The sequence below is a fragment of the Amblyraja radiata genome, chromosome 20 (assembly GCF_010909765.2).
Source record: "Amblyraja radiata isolate CabotCenter1 chromosome 20, sAmbRad1.1.pri, whole genome shotgun sequence".
Classification (NCBI taxonomy): Eukaryota; Metazoa; Chordata; class Chondrichthyes; order Rajiformes; family Rajidae; genus Amblyraja; species Amblyraja radiata.
The window spans coordinates 36,806,997-36,826,202 of NC_045975.1; the positions used below are offsets into that span (position 1 = coordinate 36,806,997).

The 19,206-nt window shown below is 42.9% G+C and overlaps 1 protein-coding gene across 1 annotated transcript in view; it reads left to right on the forward strand.

Annotated features, from left to right (window-relative positions):
* nup160 (nucleoporin 160) overlaps nt 1–19,206 on the forward strand; it is a 64,821-nt gene that overhangs the window by 31,329 nt on the left and 14,286 nt on the right. The window contains exons 19-29 of the mRNA XM_033039276.1: nt 190–260; nt 2,198–2,357; nt 4,452–4,521; nt 6,171–6,269; nt 7,620–7,739; nt 10,160–10,255; nt 12,550–12,644; nt 14,465–14,561; nt 14,909–15,014; nt 17,045–17,205; nt 18,517–18,577. Of these exons, the coding sequence (XP_032895167.1) occupies nt 190–260; nt 2,198–2,357; nt 4,452–4,521; nt 6,171–6,269; nt 7,620–7,739; nt 10,160–10,255; nt 12,550–12,644; nt 14,465–14,561; nt 14,909–15,014; nt 17,045–17,205; nt 18,517–18,577 (1,136 nt within the window). The remainder of the gene's footprint in view (nt 1–189; nt 261–2,197; nt 2,358–4,451; nt 4,522–6,170; nt 6,270–7,619; nt 7,740–10,159; nt 10,256–12,549; nt 12,645–14,464; nt 14,562–14,908; nt 15,015–17,044; nt 17,206–18,516; nt 18,578–19,206) is intronic.

Genomic DNA, 19,206 nt, shown 5'->3' on the forward strand with positions numbered 1-19,206 from the left:
CTTAGCGCCACATTTGGGGGGGGGGGGGGGCTTCCGGTGGGGGGGAAGTGGTTTCAAGTGCACTCTCGTAATTTTGTCTGGATTAAAGGAGGTGCCCGAGTGCAATTTGCCAGAAAATGGTTGGTGGACCAGTAGAGACAAGGTAAATAATTGTAGAAGGAACTAACAAGCATTTTTCTGTGGTTTCAGGGAATCAAACCTGCGACAATTGTCAGTGTTAGAGCTGTCAGACTCTAATGCCTTAACTTCGCAACGTGCAGGTAGGTAAATTTGGCAAATCTGTGACTCATGGAGTTGGAGTGGGGGTTGGTTTTCAGTAAGAAGGCGAAAAAGATGCCAGCCAATGTTGACACAGATATTTGAAAAGTTAAGGGATATAATTATTTTACCTTCACAGTCAGTACTGCTTGTGTGCAGTACATATGGCTGGTAAAATCGTACATACTTGTTGCTTATAACAGTAAGCTAGTTAACCATTCAATAAAATTATGCATCATTGTCCAATTACCAGCCCATGCCTAACCCCTCCCTCCTTCATCCCAGCCACAGATGTGAAAGCAAATATAGTTTTCCTTTCTACTCTATTTCTCTTTTTCTCCAGGAAACAAATAATAGCTCGTATAATCTGAGGAATACAAGTCCAGCATATGATATTTTATTGTAATGTAACAATTATAATACTGTAATGGCACTTGGAGTCCATGTACCATTCTGACCACTTTCAGCTTTTTAAATACTTCTGTTCTTATGCACTTCTTAGTATCTCATTGTGTGTTCCCTTGCCTTGTTTGCCATTTCCTTGCACTTCTTGTGATTTGTAATTTTGTCATCTCTGTGTATGACTAAGGAATCTTGGTGTTTCCGTAAATACAGCACTCAGTAGTGAAACTGACGGTCTCCAAACTTCCAGGTTATTTTCGGGGTTTTTTTAATGTAATATTCCCATTGTTTCATATCCTGTATAGATCATGGTGTATAGCCAAAATAATGAGATGAAACAAAAATAAATGAATCTATTTTTACAAAGAAAGATATTAGATATGTCCCTGTGTTTTCTTGCCTTTATTTGACATTTTTCAAACAGGATTCATTAAATCCTTAGGCTGATTTATACCAGAAAGTTTCCATTAATTTTGCTATTAACTATCTCTATATAAGCTAAATTATGATTATGCTTATGATTTGTATCATTTATCACCTGATAAGATGGTTTTCTGATGCTCCATGTTTTTGCAACAGAACACGAGTAGCAGTGTCCATTTGGTCATGTGTGAAATATGTGAATTAAAAGCAGATTAACCTTTTTTATATTTATTTTATTATTTTTTATTATATGTTGTGTTAAAGCTTTCCGTTGAAATACTTAATAATGAATAGAACTTAAAATCATGAAATAATTTATGATAATCCATTTTATCTGTGTCTCATTCTGCAGTCCACTCGTTGCAATTTAAAGGCGTTTTACACCTTACATTCCTCATTTTTTTTAATAACGTGATTGTAATGACCCTGGCCTGAACTATGAACGTGGTGAGTTACGTGCGGACATTTTGTAAGGGAGCTTAGAAATGAGTATACCAGACAGTGTCCCATTTGTCTTATAAATATATTTTTTTCTTGTTTTTTTTCAATTTTGAAAGTATTAAATTTTGGTAACATTTTTGTCGATTTTGATCTCAAATTAGCTCAAAGGGTAGGCCCATTTTTAATGCTGTGGTATTTCATTATGATTTAATAACTTTCAAATTTGGCCACCCATGTCACACGTTGGTACCCTTATTTACAGAAACACCCATATACATTTTCCTGCAGCCTAGAATTTCCTTGCTCAGTATTTACCACTTCTTATTATGTCTCTTTTTATCTAATTATCCTATGTTTGTCATGCATTACTTGAATTAAGATGTAGAAAAATATTCTCGTCTACTATTGGGTACAACACAACACAATTACACATTGAGTCACTGGGGTCTCCAGGGCGGTCCTGCTTTAAAGGATTAATGCTTACTGTGGAACCCAAAGAGTGATAATCTGGCTGTTTATACATTATCAGGCGAGTTTCTTGTAATGGCTGGCATCATTTTTGCTCCTCTTTCAATCACAGATTTTAATAAATTAGATGCTATATCCTTGCATGTTGAAGATTTAATTTCAAATCCTTGTTAAGGTAACACTGATGACTTGCCCTATTTTCTAGCCAGCAGCCTACGTACAGTGGTAGAGTTGTTCTACCAGCAGGTGGCCAGAAAACACATCCTCTCCCGGCTGTTGTCCCAGGATAACAGTCCTTTAAATCACTCGTTAATCAACTGGGCGCAAATTGGCATTGTCATTGCAAACTACCTCCTCCAGTATTTGTATCCTTTACAATGGTGCCTAACATAGCAGTATGTTTGTTTATTTTTTACATCGTGTGTTCTATATTGATAATATCTCATCAGAGAATCGCTGATAGATTGAGACTGTTTATTTTAAAAAGTGCAGGGTTTAAAGAGATGAAATTCAGGATAAGTATTTGAAAGAAAATTAGTGATGACATTGAAGGCACAGCGGTAGAATCACCAGAGACCTGCATTTGATACTGACCATGGGTGCTGTTTAAGAAAGAACTGCAGATGCTGGTAAAATCGAAGGTAGACTCTAATTGCTAGAGGAATTCAGCGGATGAAGCAACATCTATGGAGAGAAGGAATTGGTGACATTTCGGGTCGAGACCCTTCTTCAGACTGATGTCAGGGGAGGGGGTAGGACAAATAAAGAATGTAGGCGGAGACAGTGGGACTCGTGAGAGAACTGGGAAGGGGGGGGGGGGGGGGGAATGAAGAGAGAGAGCAAGGGCTACCTAAAGTTAGAGAAGTTAATGTTTATACCGCTGGGGTGTAAACAAGTGAAATATGAGGTGCTGTTCCTCCAATTTGGTTTGGGCCTCACTCTGACAATGGAGGAGGCCTAGGACAGAAAGGTCAGAATGGGAATGGGAGGGGGAGTTGAAGTGCTGGGCCATCGGGAGATCAGCTTGGTTAAGACGGACTAAGCGGAGGTGTTCAGCGATACGATTGCCGAGCCTGCGCTTGGTCTCGTCGATGTAGAGAAGTTAACACCTGGAACAGCGGATGCAGTAGATGAGGTTGGAGGAGGTGCAAGTGAACCTCTACCTCACCTGGAAAGACTGGGTCCGTACAGAGTTTGTACATTTGTTGCAGGTCTGGCAACGTCTAGAGATCAGTCCGAGCTGTGTCAGGCTAATAACTTGTCACTGGAATCTTTGTATGTGTGATCTGTCAAATACACATTATACCTTAAACATGGATGTTAAAAATCACTTGTCGTTTAAAAAGCTGGAAAGGGCTCACAATATTCTTTCCTCAACCGATGTCGCTGAAAAAGGATTAGGTTTTCAATTGGTCATTTGTTTTGTACTGAACTATTTTTACAGATTAATAGGGATGTACGATGTACCAGCAGTGACTACATTAGCACAGTAGTTTGTAGCAGAGTAATAACCCAGAAGCTTGGATGACTCATTCAGACATAAATTTCAATCCCAGTGCAAGCTACGAAATTTAAATATCGTTGTTAATTTTAAGGAAAAAAGGTCGAGAAATGATCACAAAATAGTGGCATTGGAATATTATTATTACATGTGATGAAATACAGTGAGAGCTTTACAGGGATAGTGATTTTATTACTATTTGAGAAAGAGATTGATGTCCCTGATTTTCCTCACGAGGATTCCAAGCATTTTCATGCCATTTGTATATGGCTGTTCCAATTGCCATGTTCTTTGGCCATTTTCTATTTGAGTGTGAATGTATGAACCAGTCTTTCCCTTCCCGTGATCACATCTCAAACTGAAAATTATTATTGGCTGTGATTTATTGCATCCTGTGGTCAGTGGTAGTAAATCAAACTCTAACACAGGCTTGCCTGTTACAATTTTAAGTCTGTTTGCTCTCCTGTGTGCTCAAGGAGGCACATGTGATGGTTTCCAGCTAATAGTGAAATCATGGCAAAGGGAACTCACAAGATCAAAGACTGAAACAGCTGCTGTGGCTGTGCATTAGTTTAGTTTAGAGATACAGAGTAAAAACAGGCCCTTGGGCCCGTCGAGTCTATGCCGATCACCCTTACACTAGTTCTATCCTAGACAGTGCAGATAATTTACAGTAGCCAATTAACCTACACACCAGCACGTCTTTGGAATGTGGGAGGTAACCAGAGCACGGCGAGAAAATCCACACGGTCACAGGGAGAATGTATGAACTCTGTACAGACAGCACCCGTAGTCAGGATTGAACCAAGGTCACTGGCGCTGTGATGCAGCAACTCTACCGCTGAGCCTCTGTGCCACCATATAAACAAAGGCCACATCTGGCCACATGTTCCCTGCTTCCTTGTTGCTACGACACATTAATCTTGGCCATCACCAATCTTCCTTAAATCTGATTCAGATGGGCAAATAATACCAGCTTTCTGTTTCCGGAGTTTCTCATGGGGCACTGCCAATATGTACAGCTTCAGGTAGGTGATATATTTGTATTCATTGTGTAGTTCTTGGTGCTGTGCCTCGTTGGGTAATGAAACTTGAAACCTCTCCCAGAAGGTGTGATTTCACTTAATTGACTTTGCTGCCATTTGGGGGTGGGGGTGGGGGGGTGTTGATTAATGTCCCTGATATTCCCCACTATATTCCCGAGTATTCCTATGGCCTTTATATATGGTTGCTGCAGTCACCATTCTCTAAGCATTTTGCAGATCATTTGGTTCACACATCTGAACAAGGGTGGGAATTCAAGGCTAAGAGAGATTGCCTGCGAGACAGTAACATTTGAACAAATGTGAGATTCAGGAGCCTGATAAAATCAAAATCATTGGGTCTGATATCTTACTTAGAGCAAAGTAAGATGATTGTCCTTAGATGCCTATAATCTAGACATCAGAACTGTGTCCATGATTCAACTGTTTTAAATTACATCTTTCATTACGCCTCCAAATAGGACACAAAAGGATCTTTACGCTGTCATAGTTATAAAACTATACAGCATAGAAACGGGCCGTTTGACCCAACTCGTTCTTGTCAACCAAGCTGGTTAACTGAGTTATTTGCTCTTGCTTATGCCTGGCCCATATCCTTCCAAACCTTTCCTATCCATGTACCTGTCCAAGTATTTATTACATGTCGTAATTGTACTCTCCTCTACCACATCATATTTCAACTTGTTCCATGTACGCACCAACCACTGTGAAAAAGTTGTCGCTCAGGTCCCTTTTAAATATTACCCCTCTCACCATGTGTTTGGTATTCCTTTGCATTTACAACGTGCCGAATGGACAACACAGCTCACCCCCTCCATGACACACAGGTCAAACTGAGGAGCACCTTCAGCAACAGACTGGTTCCACCAAGATGCAGCACCCCACAGGAGATGCTTTTTCCCTGAGGCGATCAAACTGTACGACTCCCCTTCTGTCGTGTGGACTGATTCTCCTTCCCCCTCCCCAATCTTTGCACATCCCCAATCCTGGACTTTCCACTGTCACTTTAATTTCATGTATCTTGTGTTTTATGACTGTTGGCAGACCAATTTCCCTCCTGGGATAAATAAAGTTCTATCGTATCGTATCGGATTACTGGCTATAGGATGTGGATTGCGGGAAACCTGGGTGTTAGTTTAGGGTGGGGGGGCTGTTCAGCTTGCTACATGGCACCAGATTGGTCTGGGAGAGTTCAGTGAGTTGCAAATGATATTTGCAATTACTTTCCTTGTCAAGTCTTCTTAGCATCTTTCTTCTGACAGGAGCCTGCTACTACGGAGTAACTTGTCTGTGTTGAAGATACTACCTGCGTGTAGCATCTTCAGAAAATATTGTTTCTTTTTCCACATCACCTTGTTTGAGTCTGTGTGCTATATTCGAAGAGAAAGTCTTGTTGACTGAGAAATGATCTGCATTTCAATCAGAATTTTGATTCTCTGAGACTGAATTGAATTAGCCTGTTACGTGCTGCCAGCTATTGGGATAACAGAAGCGAATGTTGCCCTGTAAGAACTGATCTATAATGGGATTATGTGAACTAAACTGTATTCTCACTGTTGATGTTGATATGTTTCATGTTGCTTTTTAATAAAACTGGCATCACTAATTATTTGCATGTTTGCTTTATCTTTAAGGAATATGTGCGTCTGTTGCAACCTTGGTGTGAAGTAAATGTTGGCTCACGGCGCTTTGTGCTAGGGCAGTGTTACCTGGCCACAGGTGAAGGTTACAAGGTAAGGTTGTGGTGAGAGTGGAAGATGAGCGAGGTTGTGGTGGGAATTTCTGTTGCTGCTTTCTGCATCAGTATGCAAATTTGTATATTACTTTCCATGTTTGTCTCAATGTAAGATCCTTGGTAGATGGGAGACTGCCAACAAGTCACCAATTCATAATAGTGATGCTGTAATTTCAAATAGGGCGCAGAACTGCCCAGTGCCTTGGTATGTGAACGGATGCGTAATGGATGAGGACCTGTCCTGAACCTGGCAGCAGACTGACGTACTTTGGAATGGGGATTCATTCCAGATTTATTCCCAGCATAATTCATGGCTACTTGCTTGAATCTCTTCAGTCGAGTATCATCCATTCCCTCAGAACAGAAGCATTTATGAACTAAATGACTAATGCCACCTTCCTGTGTGATCCAGCACACTCACATGGTACCATTCATCGTCAGGAATTGACAAGAAAAAGCTCCTCATGACACATGTTTCCTTACCTCTCCTGTCTGCCTGCAATCTATTCTTCACTACTTCCATTTTCTCATCTACACAATGCCTGATACCAATTGAAGACAACATTAACTTCTACCTGGATGCTGGTATACCCAAATTATCTCCGCCTCTCCCACATTGGCCACCTGATATGCTGCACTGGATGCACAAAAGATTCCTTTAAATATGGAGCAGACCAGAGCCATTGTCTTGACACAGCCTTTGTTCCTTGTCCAGATCAGGTGTTGCATTGGACATCTGAGCCTCCATGTACTAATAAAGTCACAAAGGTTTCCACCAATTCTGCATTTGGCTCAGCTACAGCTGAAACCCTTGATTTCCTTCAAATATGGCGATTCCTATGATCTTCTGGCCAGATTTCCTAGTCTTGTCTTATCCTGGTCTTCGAACTCTTTAATGGACTTTGGCATCCTGTGTTATCTCCCTCATCTCCTATAACCCACTCAGTTGGTTCTGCTTCAATTCTTAAAACTCTGTCACCCCACATTATCAGCTGCGCCTTTGACTGCCAGAACTAAGCTCTGGCATTCCTTGCTGAAGCCTCTTCATGCCTTTCCCTCCCTGTCGTTTTGACCATGCCTTTGGTCATTTGCCATTGTTTAACATTATTTCTTTGATGCTGCTTCTATGTGGCACCATGAAGAGTCGTTAAATAAAGGAGATATATGTGGATATTGTTGCTGTTGACTTGAGGTGTGGCCAGTGAACAGACACATGGGGTGGCGATTACCCCATTCCTCAGCCCATTCCAGTAGGTGAAAGGTTGATGAGAGTTGATTCAGAATTCTGACTTGGTGTTATGTGGTTAGGGGTATTTGCAGCCTGTCGGCATCATTGCTTCTTTTCCAGGCTCTGGAGTGCTTCCGTGACGGTGCTGCAGCCGTGGGGAGGGAGGAATTCCTGGACAGACTGATCCGGGTGGAGGATGAGGATGCTGTCTCCAATCCCAGAGTGCACTATTACAACAAGGTGTGTACTAAGCTGCAGTCTGCTGCTCGTGACCTTTTGCCAATAGCAAGGCTGCTTAGGTGAGGGGTCCATATGGGATGGGATCTGGCTTTAAGCATAGGGTAGATTTGAGCCCTTGTCTACCTGCAGGATAGTTATGATTTTCAGCACTTTCAGTCAACAATTGTTATTTTCCCCCTTTGTTTTGGAGTACACCTTTCTCCATCGATAAGTTTCGCAACACTATTTCCAAACCAGTTTTGTTGTGCAGTCCCAACTGCACCTTATGGTTCCTGGGTGGCTAGAGTTGCTGAAAACAATGTAAAAGTCCGCAAGGCCTTTTAGGCTCTAGCACGCAGTAACTGTTGATCCGCATTTATGTATGATACATCTGATCTGTTTAGATATCATGCAAAACAAAACTTTTCACTGTCCCTCGGTACACATAACAATAATAAACCTAATCCTTTACTATCCTTGTCCCTCTCCACCATCCTGTATTTACAGAATATCAATTGATAGTTGTTTCTATTGGTTGAGGATTTGGGGAGCTGTTTTTGCTGAGCAGTCATTAGGCTAGGAAAATAATCAATAATGCTGCTAAATATCATGGTAATGTTGAAATGGAGAAAGCATTATGTGAGTATTAGATAACTAACAGGGCTAATTGATCTGTGGCAATGTAAACCAGGCTGCTACTATTCCATCTTTTCAATCTTCAAATGGATTTTTAGAAGTTTGGGAGAAAGTAAATTGACTTTTTTTCCCATTTTAAAGGTGAGTTTGTGCATGTGTCTTCGTAATACTTTTGTAACATCCAGTTGGAACATTTGGAACATGATGAAACTGTGAAATCTGTCTTTTGTCTATTTAAACACCTGAAACACCTTAAGATGTAATTTTGCTTTAGGTAGAAGTACATTAAAAACAGTTAAAAAAGGATCAAGGAAATTCAAATTCCTACCAGCACAACTCAAATCTTGCCAGTCTTTTGGGTTATTTACAAAAAAACATTGCAATAGCAGATGCGACTATCTGCAAAACTAGTTAAAGCCCGTTTTTTTTTCAATACAGATATTGGAGTTTTTAATAGAAACACACAAAAGTGCCTCGAATATCTGCCTGGGGCAATGCATGGTGTCCTATTGTTCCCATACTCACCTGACCACTGTGCTTGGTCTTTGCACCCTCTGTGCAATGGTTACTTTTCACAAAGTGCTGGCACGTGTTCTGGAATAATAACTTTAGCCATTTCAGATTGTCTCTGCAAACTACATCCTTCTGCTTTCATAAGTGCTGCACGCTGTGAACAAAATCTGCCTCATTTCAACGCGCCATGTGTGGCAACATATGTGCCTTAACTGACCATGTGCAGCAACATATATGTGGTGGGACAGTTGACATTTCATTCAGGGCCCTTCAGTCCAGGTGGAGGGACCGACGCAAAATGTCAACTGTCCATTTGGTCCCTTTCACCCCACCAGCCTTTACATCCAACGCATCATCCTCTGTCATTCCTAGAGTGTCACCTCCAACATGATCCCACCTACCACCTGTTACATCTTCCCACCCCCATTCCTTTCCGCATTCCTAGAGTGTTCTCTCCGCAACCCCTTGGTTCATTCATCCCTTCCCACCAAAAACACCCCCTCCCCGAGTACTTTCCACTGCAAGCGCAGAAGATGCAGCACCTGTCGCTATACCACCTCCATCCAGGGGCCCCCGACAGTCCATCCAGGTGACACAGAGGTTCACGTGCACCTCCTCTAACCTCATCCACTGCAACCGGTGTTCTCGATGTGGCCTCCTGTACACCGCCGAGTCCTAGCGTAGATTTGGCAGCCATTTCGCCGAACACTTGTGCTTGGTCCGCCAAGGCTTGCTGAATCTACTGGTTGTTAATATTTAACTCCTCTTCCTATTTCCATATTAACCTTTCTGTCCTGGGCCGCCTCCATTGCCAAAGTGAGGCATCACGCAGGTTAGAGGAACACCTCATATTCCACTGGGTAACTTACAACCCAATGGTACTGAACACTGAATTATCCAATTTTTGGTAACTATCCAACCCTCTGCTTTCTTCCCCTTTCTCCCCTCTTTCCCCCGCTCCCCCTGTGCGTCCTTTTGTCTCGCACCTTCCCTCTTTTCATCTCTGACCTTTGTCCACTCTCTGCCAATCAAAAATCCTCCTCACCTCAATCGGCCTATTATCTGCCATACTTTGTCTTGCCCTCCTCTCGTCCAGCTTTCTTTCTCTGTCCTCTATCCCACAATCAACCTGAAGAAAGTTACCGGCCGAAAAAGTCTCCATCCATTTCCTCAAGAGTTGCTGCCTGACTTGCTGTGTTACTCCAGCACTTTGTTTTTTTTTTAATAAACCTGCATCTGCAGTCCCTTGTTTCTGTATTATATGATCTCAACTGTTTGATGCTTGTTCCTAGGTCCTGCGATTGCTGGAAGACATGGGGTTACCAGAGCTTGTTCTGCAGCTAACAGCAATTGCAGTAACTGAGGCAAGGGATGACGGGAAGATTCTGGTGTGTGTGTTTATTTTTTACTTCCTATTTGATTAAGTGTTGACCTGCTACTTCAACCTCTTCTTACGAGTGAAATGAAACCAGCGCCTTTTCTGTAGATTCTCAACTGATGTTCAACTAACGTAAGAGTCCCAGCAAGGATTTATTCATTGTACAATCTCTGAATGTGGTTTTACATGACTGAGAGTAGCCTGTAGATTTGGTACGTGGTTTGTAGCAGGTGCTCAATGCTTTTCCCAGAAATATCCTTTTTTTGGTAAAAAGAAGCACAGGTTGGAGTCTCGGAGTTGAACTGTAAAAGGCATTCGCATTTTTACCCAACTCTCTCTCTTATCTGCAATTGCACTGAGGAACAGTTAAATCTCCAATTTCCCCCCACTGGGTGCGGTGTTGACAGTCTGCAACGTTTCTCTCTTCACAGATGTTGCTTGGCCCAAGTATTTCTAGCTTTGTCTAAAATTCAGATTTACACGATTTAAATTGCCACACACAATTTCCAGCATTTCGATACAACACGTGCACAGTGAATAATCTGGGTGGAATTGCCCTCTTGGCAAATCTTAACAACAAACCATGAACCTGGCATTGTTTGGCTCCTGTTTTCAGCTGTGTTACTGTGTGGTGGCTGAGAATAAATTGAGGTATTGCTGGTTTTGTGTAGTACCATAATAGATCAATAAAGCTTATGGTCTACATTGTTTATATGCGTGCATGTGTGTGGATCAATCCTGTGTTGGTGTATAAAAACAAAACTGCTGGCAATGTTTTTTTTAAACAATGCTCAAGCCAAGTGTTGATAACAACTCTGGTGTGTAAAGAGCCTGTCGCACTTGGGCATCATTTACGCTACATCATTTACGCATCATGGCGTAGGCAGTAGTGCGCGTTGCCCCAGGATTTTGGGATTCACAAAATCCTCAGGTGCCACCTGCGCCCAAGTGGGACAGGCCCTTTAAAGCTTTCAGCCCACGGTGTTGGAATATGATTGGGAAACATGGAGATTGTGTAGTTCCTCCATGCAAACACAGGCAGGAGTGGGAGCTCTGGGAAAGGCAGAGAGGAAAATCTTTCCCAGCGTTTAAAGGGAACAAGGGTAATGATAAATGGGTGATAATTAGGCAAAGAATGGATCAAATGAAACGCAAAGAGAGTCTTTAATTGGCAGCAGCAGTGGGACAACCAGGGCCAGTGTCCAAACTGGATGTTTGGAAAGATTGACATGGAACCTGGAAATTATATGTTTCCAGATGGAAGTTACTGCAGGAAATAAGTCGCAGCAGTTTGAGGGACTGATCCATTTTCTTAGTCTGGTAAAATATGAAGTATTGGGGTTTTTTTATGCATCCATGTTGTTTTGGAATTCTGCTGGAGGCTGCAATTGGGAATTAAAATGGCAAGTGACTGAAAGCCTAATGCTTGGAACCTAAGTGTGTAGAAAAGAACTGCAGATGCTGGTTTAAATCAAAGGTAGACACGAAATGCTGGAGTTACTCAGCGGGACAGGCAGCATCTCCGGAGAGAAGGAATGGGTGACGTGTTGGGTCGAGACCCTTCTTCTGAAGAAGACAGAGATGTTGCCAGTCCCGCGGTGTTACTCCAACATTTTGTGTCTAGCATGGATATTCGCAAAGATGCCCTGAATGTGTTTGATTTCTCCCAGATACAGAATACTAACAGAATTGGTACAATTGAAATTCTTGCTTTTTGTGAAAAATGCTTGGTTCTCTGCACAGTGGGAGGGAAACCCAAAGGGACAGATCTTGCATCACTTGAACTCTCACGGTGAAGTGTCTTGAGGTGAAGATCTTGTGTTATGGTGATTGAAGAGAGGACTTGCAGTGAACAACCTCTCTGGAACATTGAGAGAGAGAAAAATAGATGTGTTTGGTGGTGTTTTCATTCTTGTACACATGACGGAGAATGTAGATGGCGGATGGTGCTGGGTTGGGAGTGGGCACAAAGAGTCCCTGGTTCTGGGAGTCAGGGAAGGGGGTGAGGTGCAGCACATACACAAATGCCATGGCTTTTTTGATATGTCTAAAACAGCAAAGTAAGCATTAGTGCGGAGGGTGGTGCGGTTTGAACACTAGCAATGAAGAAGCTGGGCAAGTGAAATCTTGACATCTTGACACAGTTGGGTCTGCAGTGAGTGAGGGAGCAGAAGGTGTGAAGCCTCTCCTTGATGGGGTAATTGAAAGTGTAGAGACTTAGGGTTTTCATGATGTATGTAATAATGATCATCTTCCCTAGAAGGTAGTGCCCACTGCATTTAATCACTCGTGTTTTCCCTCCAGGCTATGTTGTGGACAAAGATTTTCAAGCATCACTTGGACCTGGGTCACAATTATCAGGCTTATGAATCACTCACCCAGAACCCGGACACCAGCAGGTGAGAGAGCAGGAAAGACGCTGTTGTCAGTGTGTCTCCCACCCTTCCTTCACCTCCCCCTCCCCCTCTCTGGAATGGCGAGCTGACACGCCATGGTGTGATGTTGAGTTCAGTGTTGTGAGCATTGTCAGAGGGGTGATTAACAGGCTGGCTCATGAGCTCACCCTGGAGCAGTTCCAACACAGCTGTGTAGTACTGTATGGTGCCCTGTGTTGGCATTCACGGCCATAACCTACAGCAGGAGTGACAGATGTGGCAGCTGCAGAATCTTCTCCTTGGGGAGGAATGCTCTCTCATTCCTCTGCTCTTCAGATGGGGTGAGGTGGTGTGGTGTGGCTTGCAGCTCTGCTGACCTCACATCTTTTGTTACAGTGAGCCTGTTTTTCTGTCTTTCCACCGGCCCGTCCCCGCGCTGCTAAGAGTTTGTCCACTGCATGGTACATCCCTGGGTTTGCCACGGTCAGGCTGTCATCGTTGTGTGAGGCAAATTTAATTGCGGCCTGTGCACTTGAGTCAACAGCCAGTATTGTCCATTGAAGGCCAGAACTACAGCACAGTGTTTTTTTAAAAGGACCCAGACCATTGCCGCCTCGTATCTGAATAAGCAGCTGATAGTGCTCACCTTTCTTTTGAAAGTAACTCTCTCCATTTGTATTCTCTTTAGATATAACTTCACCTCCAGCAGCTATAAAGGTGCATGTTTTCATTTGAACAAATGCTATAATGTTAATCTGGCAGCAACAGTGTGCTGGTGTGCTACTTGATCTGACTGGACTGGTTCCAATTTATTTATCATGGCCTAGATCCATTTCTAAATTGTAATAAATTGTTTGAAGGTGCAAGTGTCTGGAGTTGAGAAGCAAGCTAACATAATTCAATTAATTAATGGGCAGCACAGTGGTGCAGCGGTAGAGCTACTGCCTTACAGCACCAAAACCCAGGTTCAATCCTGACTGCGGGTTCTTGTCAGTATGGAGTTTGTACGTTCTTCCTGTGATTTGCGTGGGTTTTCTCCGAGATCCTCTTTTTCCTTCCGCACTTCAAAGACTTGCAGGTTAATTGGCTTGGTATAAATGTAAAATTGTTCCCAGTTTGTGTAGGGTAGTGTGTAGGTAGACTCAGTGGGCCAAAGGGTTGTTTCTGCACTATATCTCTAAACAAAACTACCAATACCAGTTCAGGCTGATTCTTGACTCCCTTATATACTGGCATTGCCAACTTTATATTATCACTAAATGTTTACATGTTCTCGTCTTAGTCTATTTATTCCTGTCACTTGCCATACTTGTCAGTTTTATTTTAAAAGTACAGTCTCCCTGAGCTTAAAGGAACAACTTTTAAACTGTGCTTGGAGCAAAGGTTCTTGAAGATTTTTGCATTGTGTTTCAGGAATTTGTTTTCCCCTCCCCACCTCTCCCACTTTCAACTATCAATGGTGAATAAAAGCATTTTTATAAACTTGCCTCAGCCCCAGCTGAAAACCAGGCCTTGGTGAGAAATGCCCCGGTTACTTCTAGCTGCTGACTGCAGACTGATCATTAATGATGCTGTATTAGAAAAGGCAGCCCCCATCGTCCTAGATGGAGAAATTGCATGAGAAAACCAGGCAATCGGTTTAAATGCCTGGCAAGTTCACGCCTTGGTTAAATGCTTTAATGAAATCAAAACTTGGTGATGGTATTATGAGCACATTGCTGGCTGGAAAGTAAAGTATGATAAATGTACAGAGGATGTGATCATGGTACAGGGAAGTGTAGGAAGAAGAATCGAACAAGTGTTTTTGCATTGTGATTTAGTGTGTGGTATCTGTCTTCCTGCAGACAACTTGACTGCCTGCGTCAGTTGGTGGTGGTTCTGTGTGAGCGTTACCAACTTCAAGATCTGGTGGAGTTCCCTTACATCAACCTTCACGATAAGGTATGCAAGGCCCATGGTGGGGGCAGGTGGAGACTGGGGAAGGTGGCCTGGCCGATTATTCAATACTAGCCCCTTCATTCAATTGCAGCTCTTTACACCATGGTAAAAATTCATCCAACAGCAGCGATCTTAGTGTTGACACAAGTTAATATTGTGCACACAGAATACTCAATGATTAAAAATATTGGATTGTAGCAATGCCTCATCCAATGTCTATTGGGCTCGGTGAAGCAGCCATACTTGCAGCATGCCTGAGAATACAACTGGATGGTTGAAAGTTCCCAAAGTTGTCGCTGATCTGAGTATTACGTTCCTGACTGAAGGCTCTCCATGCTCCTGTGTTCCAGGTTGTTGGAATCATCGAGTCTCGTGCTCGGGCTGTGGACCTCATGACTCACAACTACTACGAGTTGTTGTACGCATTCCATATCCAGCGCCACAACTTCAGGAAAGGTAAAGTCTGGGCCTTACACCACTTATGCACCAGGTGTACTGGCTGTGCTTTCAGTCTGGGTTCCTAGTACCAGTTTAATAGCAATGCATAACCCAGACAGTTGTTGTATCCTAATATCCATATGGTTATACATGTCCCACCAGGGAACCCAGTCCTGTACAATGAGGTTCTTGACATTTTGGTATAACACCACATACATTGTATTAGACTCCCTGGCATTTTCTGTAAGCTCTTAACTCTATTACACAAAAGTCTCCCAAGTGTGCAAACCTGCCCCAGACTGCCTGTTTTCCTTCTATCCCTGTGGTCTGCATGTGAGTCTGTTGCCGCCACATGACCTTGAGCACCAGTATTAAACTGATTCATTCCCCTTGCTCGCTCTGGCTGCACAAGAGCTCAATAGCCTCATTCCTCTGAGAGTGCTTTTGGGCTTGGGTTCTTTGACACTATCACAAGGGGTCAGCTTGTATTTAGTGCACAATGTTGTTGTTCGTCACATGTTCTCAAGTAAGACCATGGCATCTAGTCTTGGGTGTTAGGACATTTACAGAGGCAGCTGATTAGACCAATCTAGGCTCGAGAGTTTCTTCCATACAGCTAACGTGTGTATGGATGCTTTTCATGATTGTAATTCTTGATTGTGGAAATGCTCTTTTCCGCTTTGCTTCTTCCATTTTAGCTTCCTCATATGAGCGACATCACTTTGATGCAGGAATCCCAAAAAGGGACGATTCGGTGCTGCTTGTTCCCTATGATGTTCCCAATGTTGAAACTCTTCAGGGTTTTTTAAAGAGAATCTTTGAATCACTTTATGATAATCAATGCTATTTCATCTGCTCATCAACAGCTGGGTATTTTCAGGGTGTTTGACAATCTAATATGAATTTTCTCTAGTTAAAAGCTGAAAATGGACCATTCTGCTTGAACCTTGTCAGAAACCTTCCCTGGCCGTCACCTCTGTCCCTGGCTTTGAGAAGGTGGTAGTGAACAGCTGTCTTGGAACTGCAGCCTTGAACAGGGTTTCTTCCTTGAAAGTATTCCCTCGGTAATTCTGGGAGTGTGCGTATCACATTTCTGAACCAATAAAACAAATTCCATAGTTCCTAATTGGGAACCAGAGGAAATTTCTCAGGCACCTCGATGATGGCCTTGGTCAATTTCTGCATTGACATCAAAGGAATCATTTTTGCCTTGCTTCTGGAACTGCTTTATTTCCTCAAGCTTGGACCAGGGCAGTGATGGGAATTGGAGTGAGTGGTCCTGTGCTTGGTTTACCTTTCTTTGTTTAGCCTGAGTCAATGTAAGTTAGACATTCATTTTTCTAGAGTCTAGAGATACAGCATAGAAACAGGCCCTTCGGCTCACCAGGTCCACGCCAACCATCGATCACCCATTCATGCTAGTTCTAGGTTATCCCACTTTTGCATCCACTCCCTGCGCATTAGGAGCAATTTGCATGGGCTAATTAAACTACAAACCCGCATGTTTTTGGGATGTGGGAGGAAACCGGAGCACTCAGAGGAAACTCGCACGTTCACAGGGAGAATGTGCAAACTCCACACCGGGACCCGAGGTCAGGATCGAACCCATGTCTCTGGTGCTGTGAGCCAGCAGCTCTACCAAATGCACCACTGTACTGTAGTCAGTTTAGTTTTTCCAATAGTTAAAGGTGCTGGGCTATTTCAGAGTCTGTTTAAAGTAACCGAATTGCCCTCCTCGGAAAGAAAGCTGCCTCTTCTTGCTGCGTCTGAATAAGTCATGAACTACATCCACTGGTGATTAGTGCCACATCTGTGCACAATCCTGGTTTGAATGACAGACTTCTATTTGATTCTTGTCATTTGCATGCTCATTAATGTTGTTCTGGATGGGGAGGGTGTTCTGCCCTAAGAGGTAGTTTTGAAGTATTAGGTGGGTGAAGGGATTGGGTTTTGACAATGTTCTTGACATGGTTGGGCTAATAGATGGAGCTGCCTCCAGTTTCACTGCTTAGATAGTTAATAACCTTTTTATTTCTGTTGTTTCCCAGCTGGGACAGTGATGTTCGAATATGGAATGCGTCTTGGCCAAGAGGTCCGCTCTCTCCAAGGGCTCCAGAAGCAAGTGCACTGTTATTTAGTGGGAATAAACTGCTTGCGGCAGATCCGACCAGAGTATGCCTGGATTGTGCGGCCAGCGTCCGGAGCCATGGTATGAGAATGTTCTTCAACATAAATCTCATAGTTGAGGCTCTGTCCAATACACCTCAATCAGCCCGTGAGAATGTGGGTCCACACACCAGTCGGCATCCAGAAGTGCTGAGAGCTGGAGTACTGGTGCCAGGTGAATTGAGCAGATGTGCCTGCTCCCTAGAGTTAAGACAAAATAGCGAGTGGCCCATTGAATGCTGAATTCGTACTGTTGGTGATCCTGTGGAGGGCTCACATTCAAAATGGACTGAAGAAAGCACTGTGAATGCTTTATGCGGCAACTTCCAATCCTCGAGGGTTGGTAACTTGAAATAAAGCATCGAATGCACTGTCAGAGGTCACACTGTGTTAGTGAATTTATAAAGTGACGGAAAGTTATTCAAGATTGATACTGTGTTTCAAACGGCAATTAAAGTATGGTAAAATGTGTTGAAGTAATAGCAGCAATGTAGAAATGAAACTGGCCAAAGGGAGACAGCATTGTAGTATTTTCAGTCTGTAGGGAAGAATATGAAGATATTACCCATGGGTTAGTGACCTGGGCATGATTTTGGCTTGTTGAAGGCAGTAAACTAGGAAGAGCATAGAACAGTAAGAGGAATAGAGTGTGGAAAGGCATAGATTGGTGAAATGGTGTAAAATAATGCTTTTTGGGAGGAAGAATAAGGTGATGCATTGTAAACCAGATGTGAACATTTGAAAGGGTTGAAATAGTGAATCTTTTAAAGGCAACAGCGTTTAGACTGCGAAAGATCATATCAGGTTTGGGCTTTTTTGTCGTTGTATTATAAAGTGAGGCAGTTCAAAATGAGCCTTTGATAAAAATGCTGAATGGGCCTCATCAGGGAGATTATTGGGCTAATGCAATAACTACGACATCTTGTGGCCCTGTGGATCCAATAGTTTTCCAGGCCACTCTCCACAGCTGTCCTACAAAGCCAAGTTGTCTACAATCTACAATAGGCTGCAGGCAGAAAGACCTGCAACTGCATTCTGATGATCTTTTGGCAACTCATTGAACCATTTTTATATTGGGCACTACAGCCAGTCCCAGACTCCATACTGTGTTCAAAGGTGGAAGGGGAGTGTGGGGGGGGGGGGGGGGATATCTTGATGGATCACCCTCCTAGTCATTAAGTGTGGGTCAGGAAAGTTATACATGCACGTTGTGGTAGAAATTTGTTAATTGGAGTGGTAATCTGATTTTGTGCTCGAGAGTTAAAGGGCATTGTGTTCAACGTGGTGCAGTCTTTGGGGCCGGGTGGCGGTGAGTGCTGCGACCGGCTGTTTAAATCTTTGGTTCTGCCAACAGTACGAGCGCCCGGGGGCCTCACCAAAGAGGAGCCATGATGGAGAATACACTGCCATTCAGGGTGAGACGCGTTACTTTGTTCAGGCCTGTCAATGAAAATCATGCTGGAACTCAATTTGAGTATTTCTAAATATGAATGTTTCAACTTTTAAACATTGATGTGGTTGAAAGTTTATATGTGTATTGTGCAATGGATGTATTTGGCCAATCTGTAAAGTTTGTGTAATGCCTCTAATGATTGCTATTACTACACTGCTCTGAACTGCAAAATACTTATTATTGCACTATATTTGTTATTTATTGAACGTTTTCTTTTTTTTCTCTTCCCCCGTTATGTACTATGTTTACATATTCACATATTCTGTTGTGCTGCAGCAAGTAAGAATTTCGTAGTCCCATCTGGGACATATGACAATAAAACACTCTTGACTGAAGCTATAGATGGTCTATTCAGTTGCTCTCCGTTGAACTAATGTCAAGGGACATCCTTTTTTAAAAATATATAACCTTTTTCATCATGGTTCTTCCTTGTTTGACAGTCAAGCAGAGTTCTGTTTTGAGTTGTTGCTAGCTCCCTCCCTGCTTGCCTGCGTGTGAGAACAACACCAGCGTGCAGTCCTGGTGCGTTCCTAGTCGGCACAGCTACACGTGCTATCCTGGAATTAACCACAATTGTGCAACACAATTGGT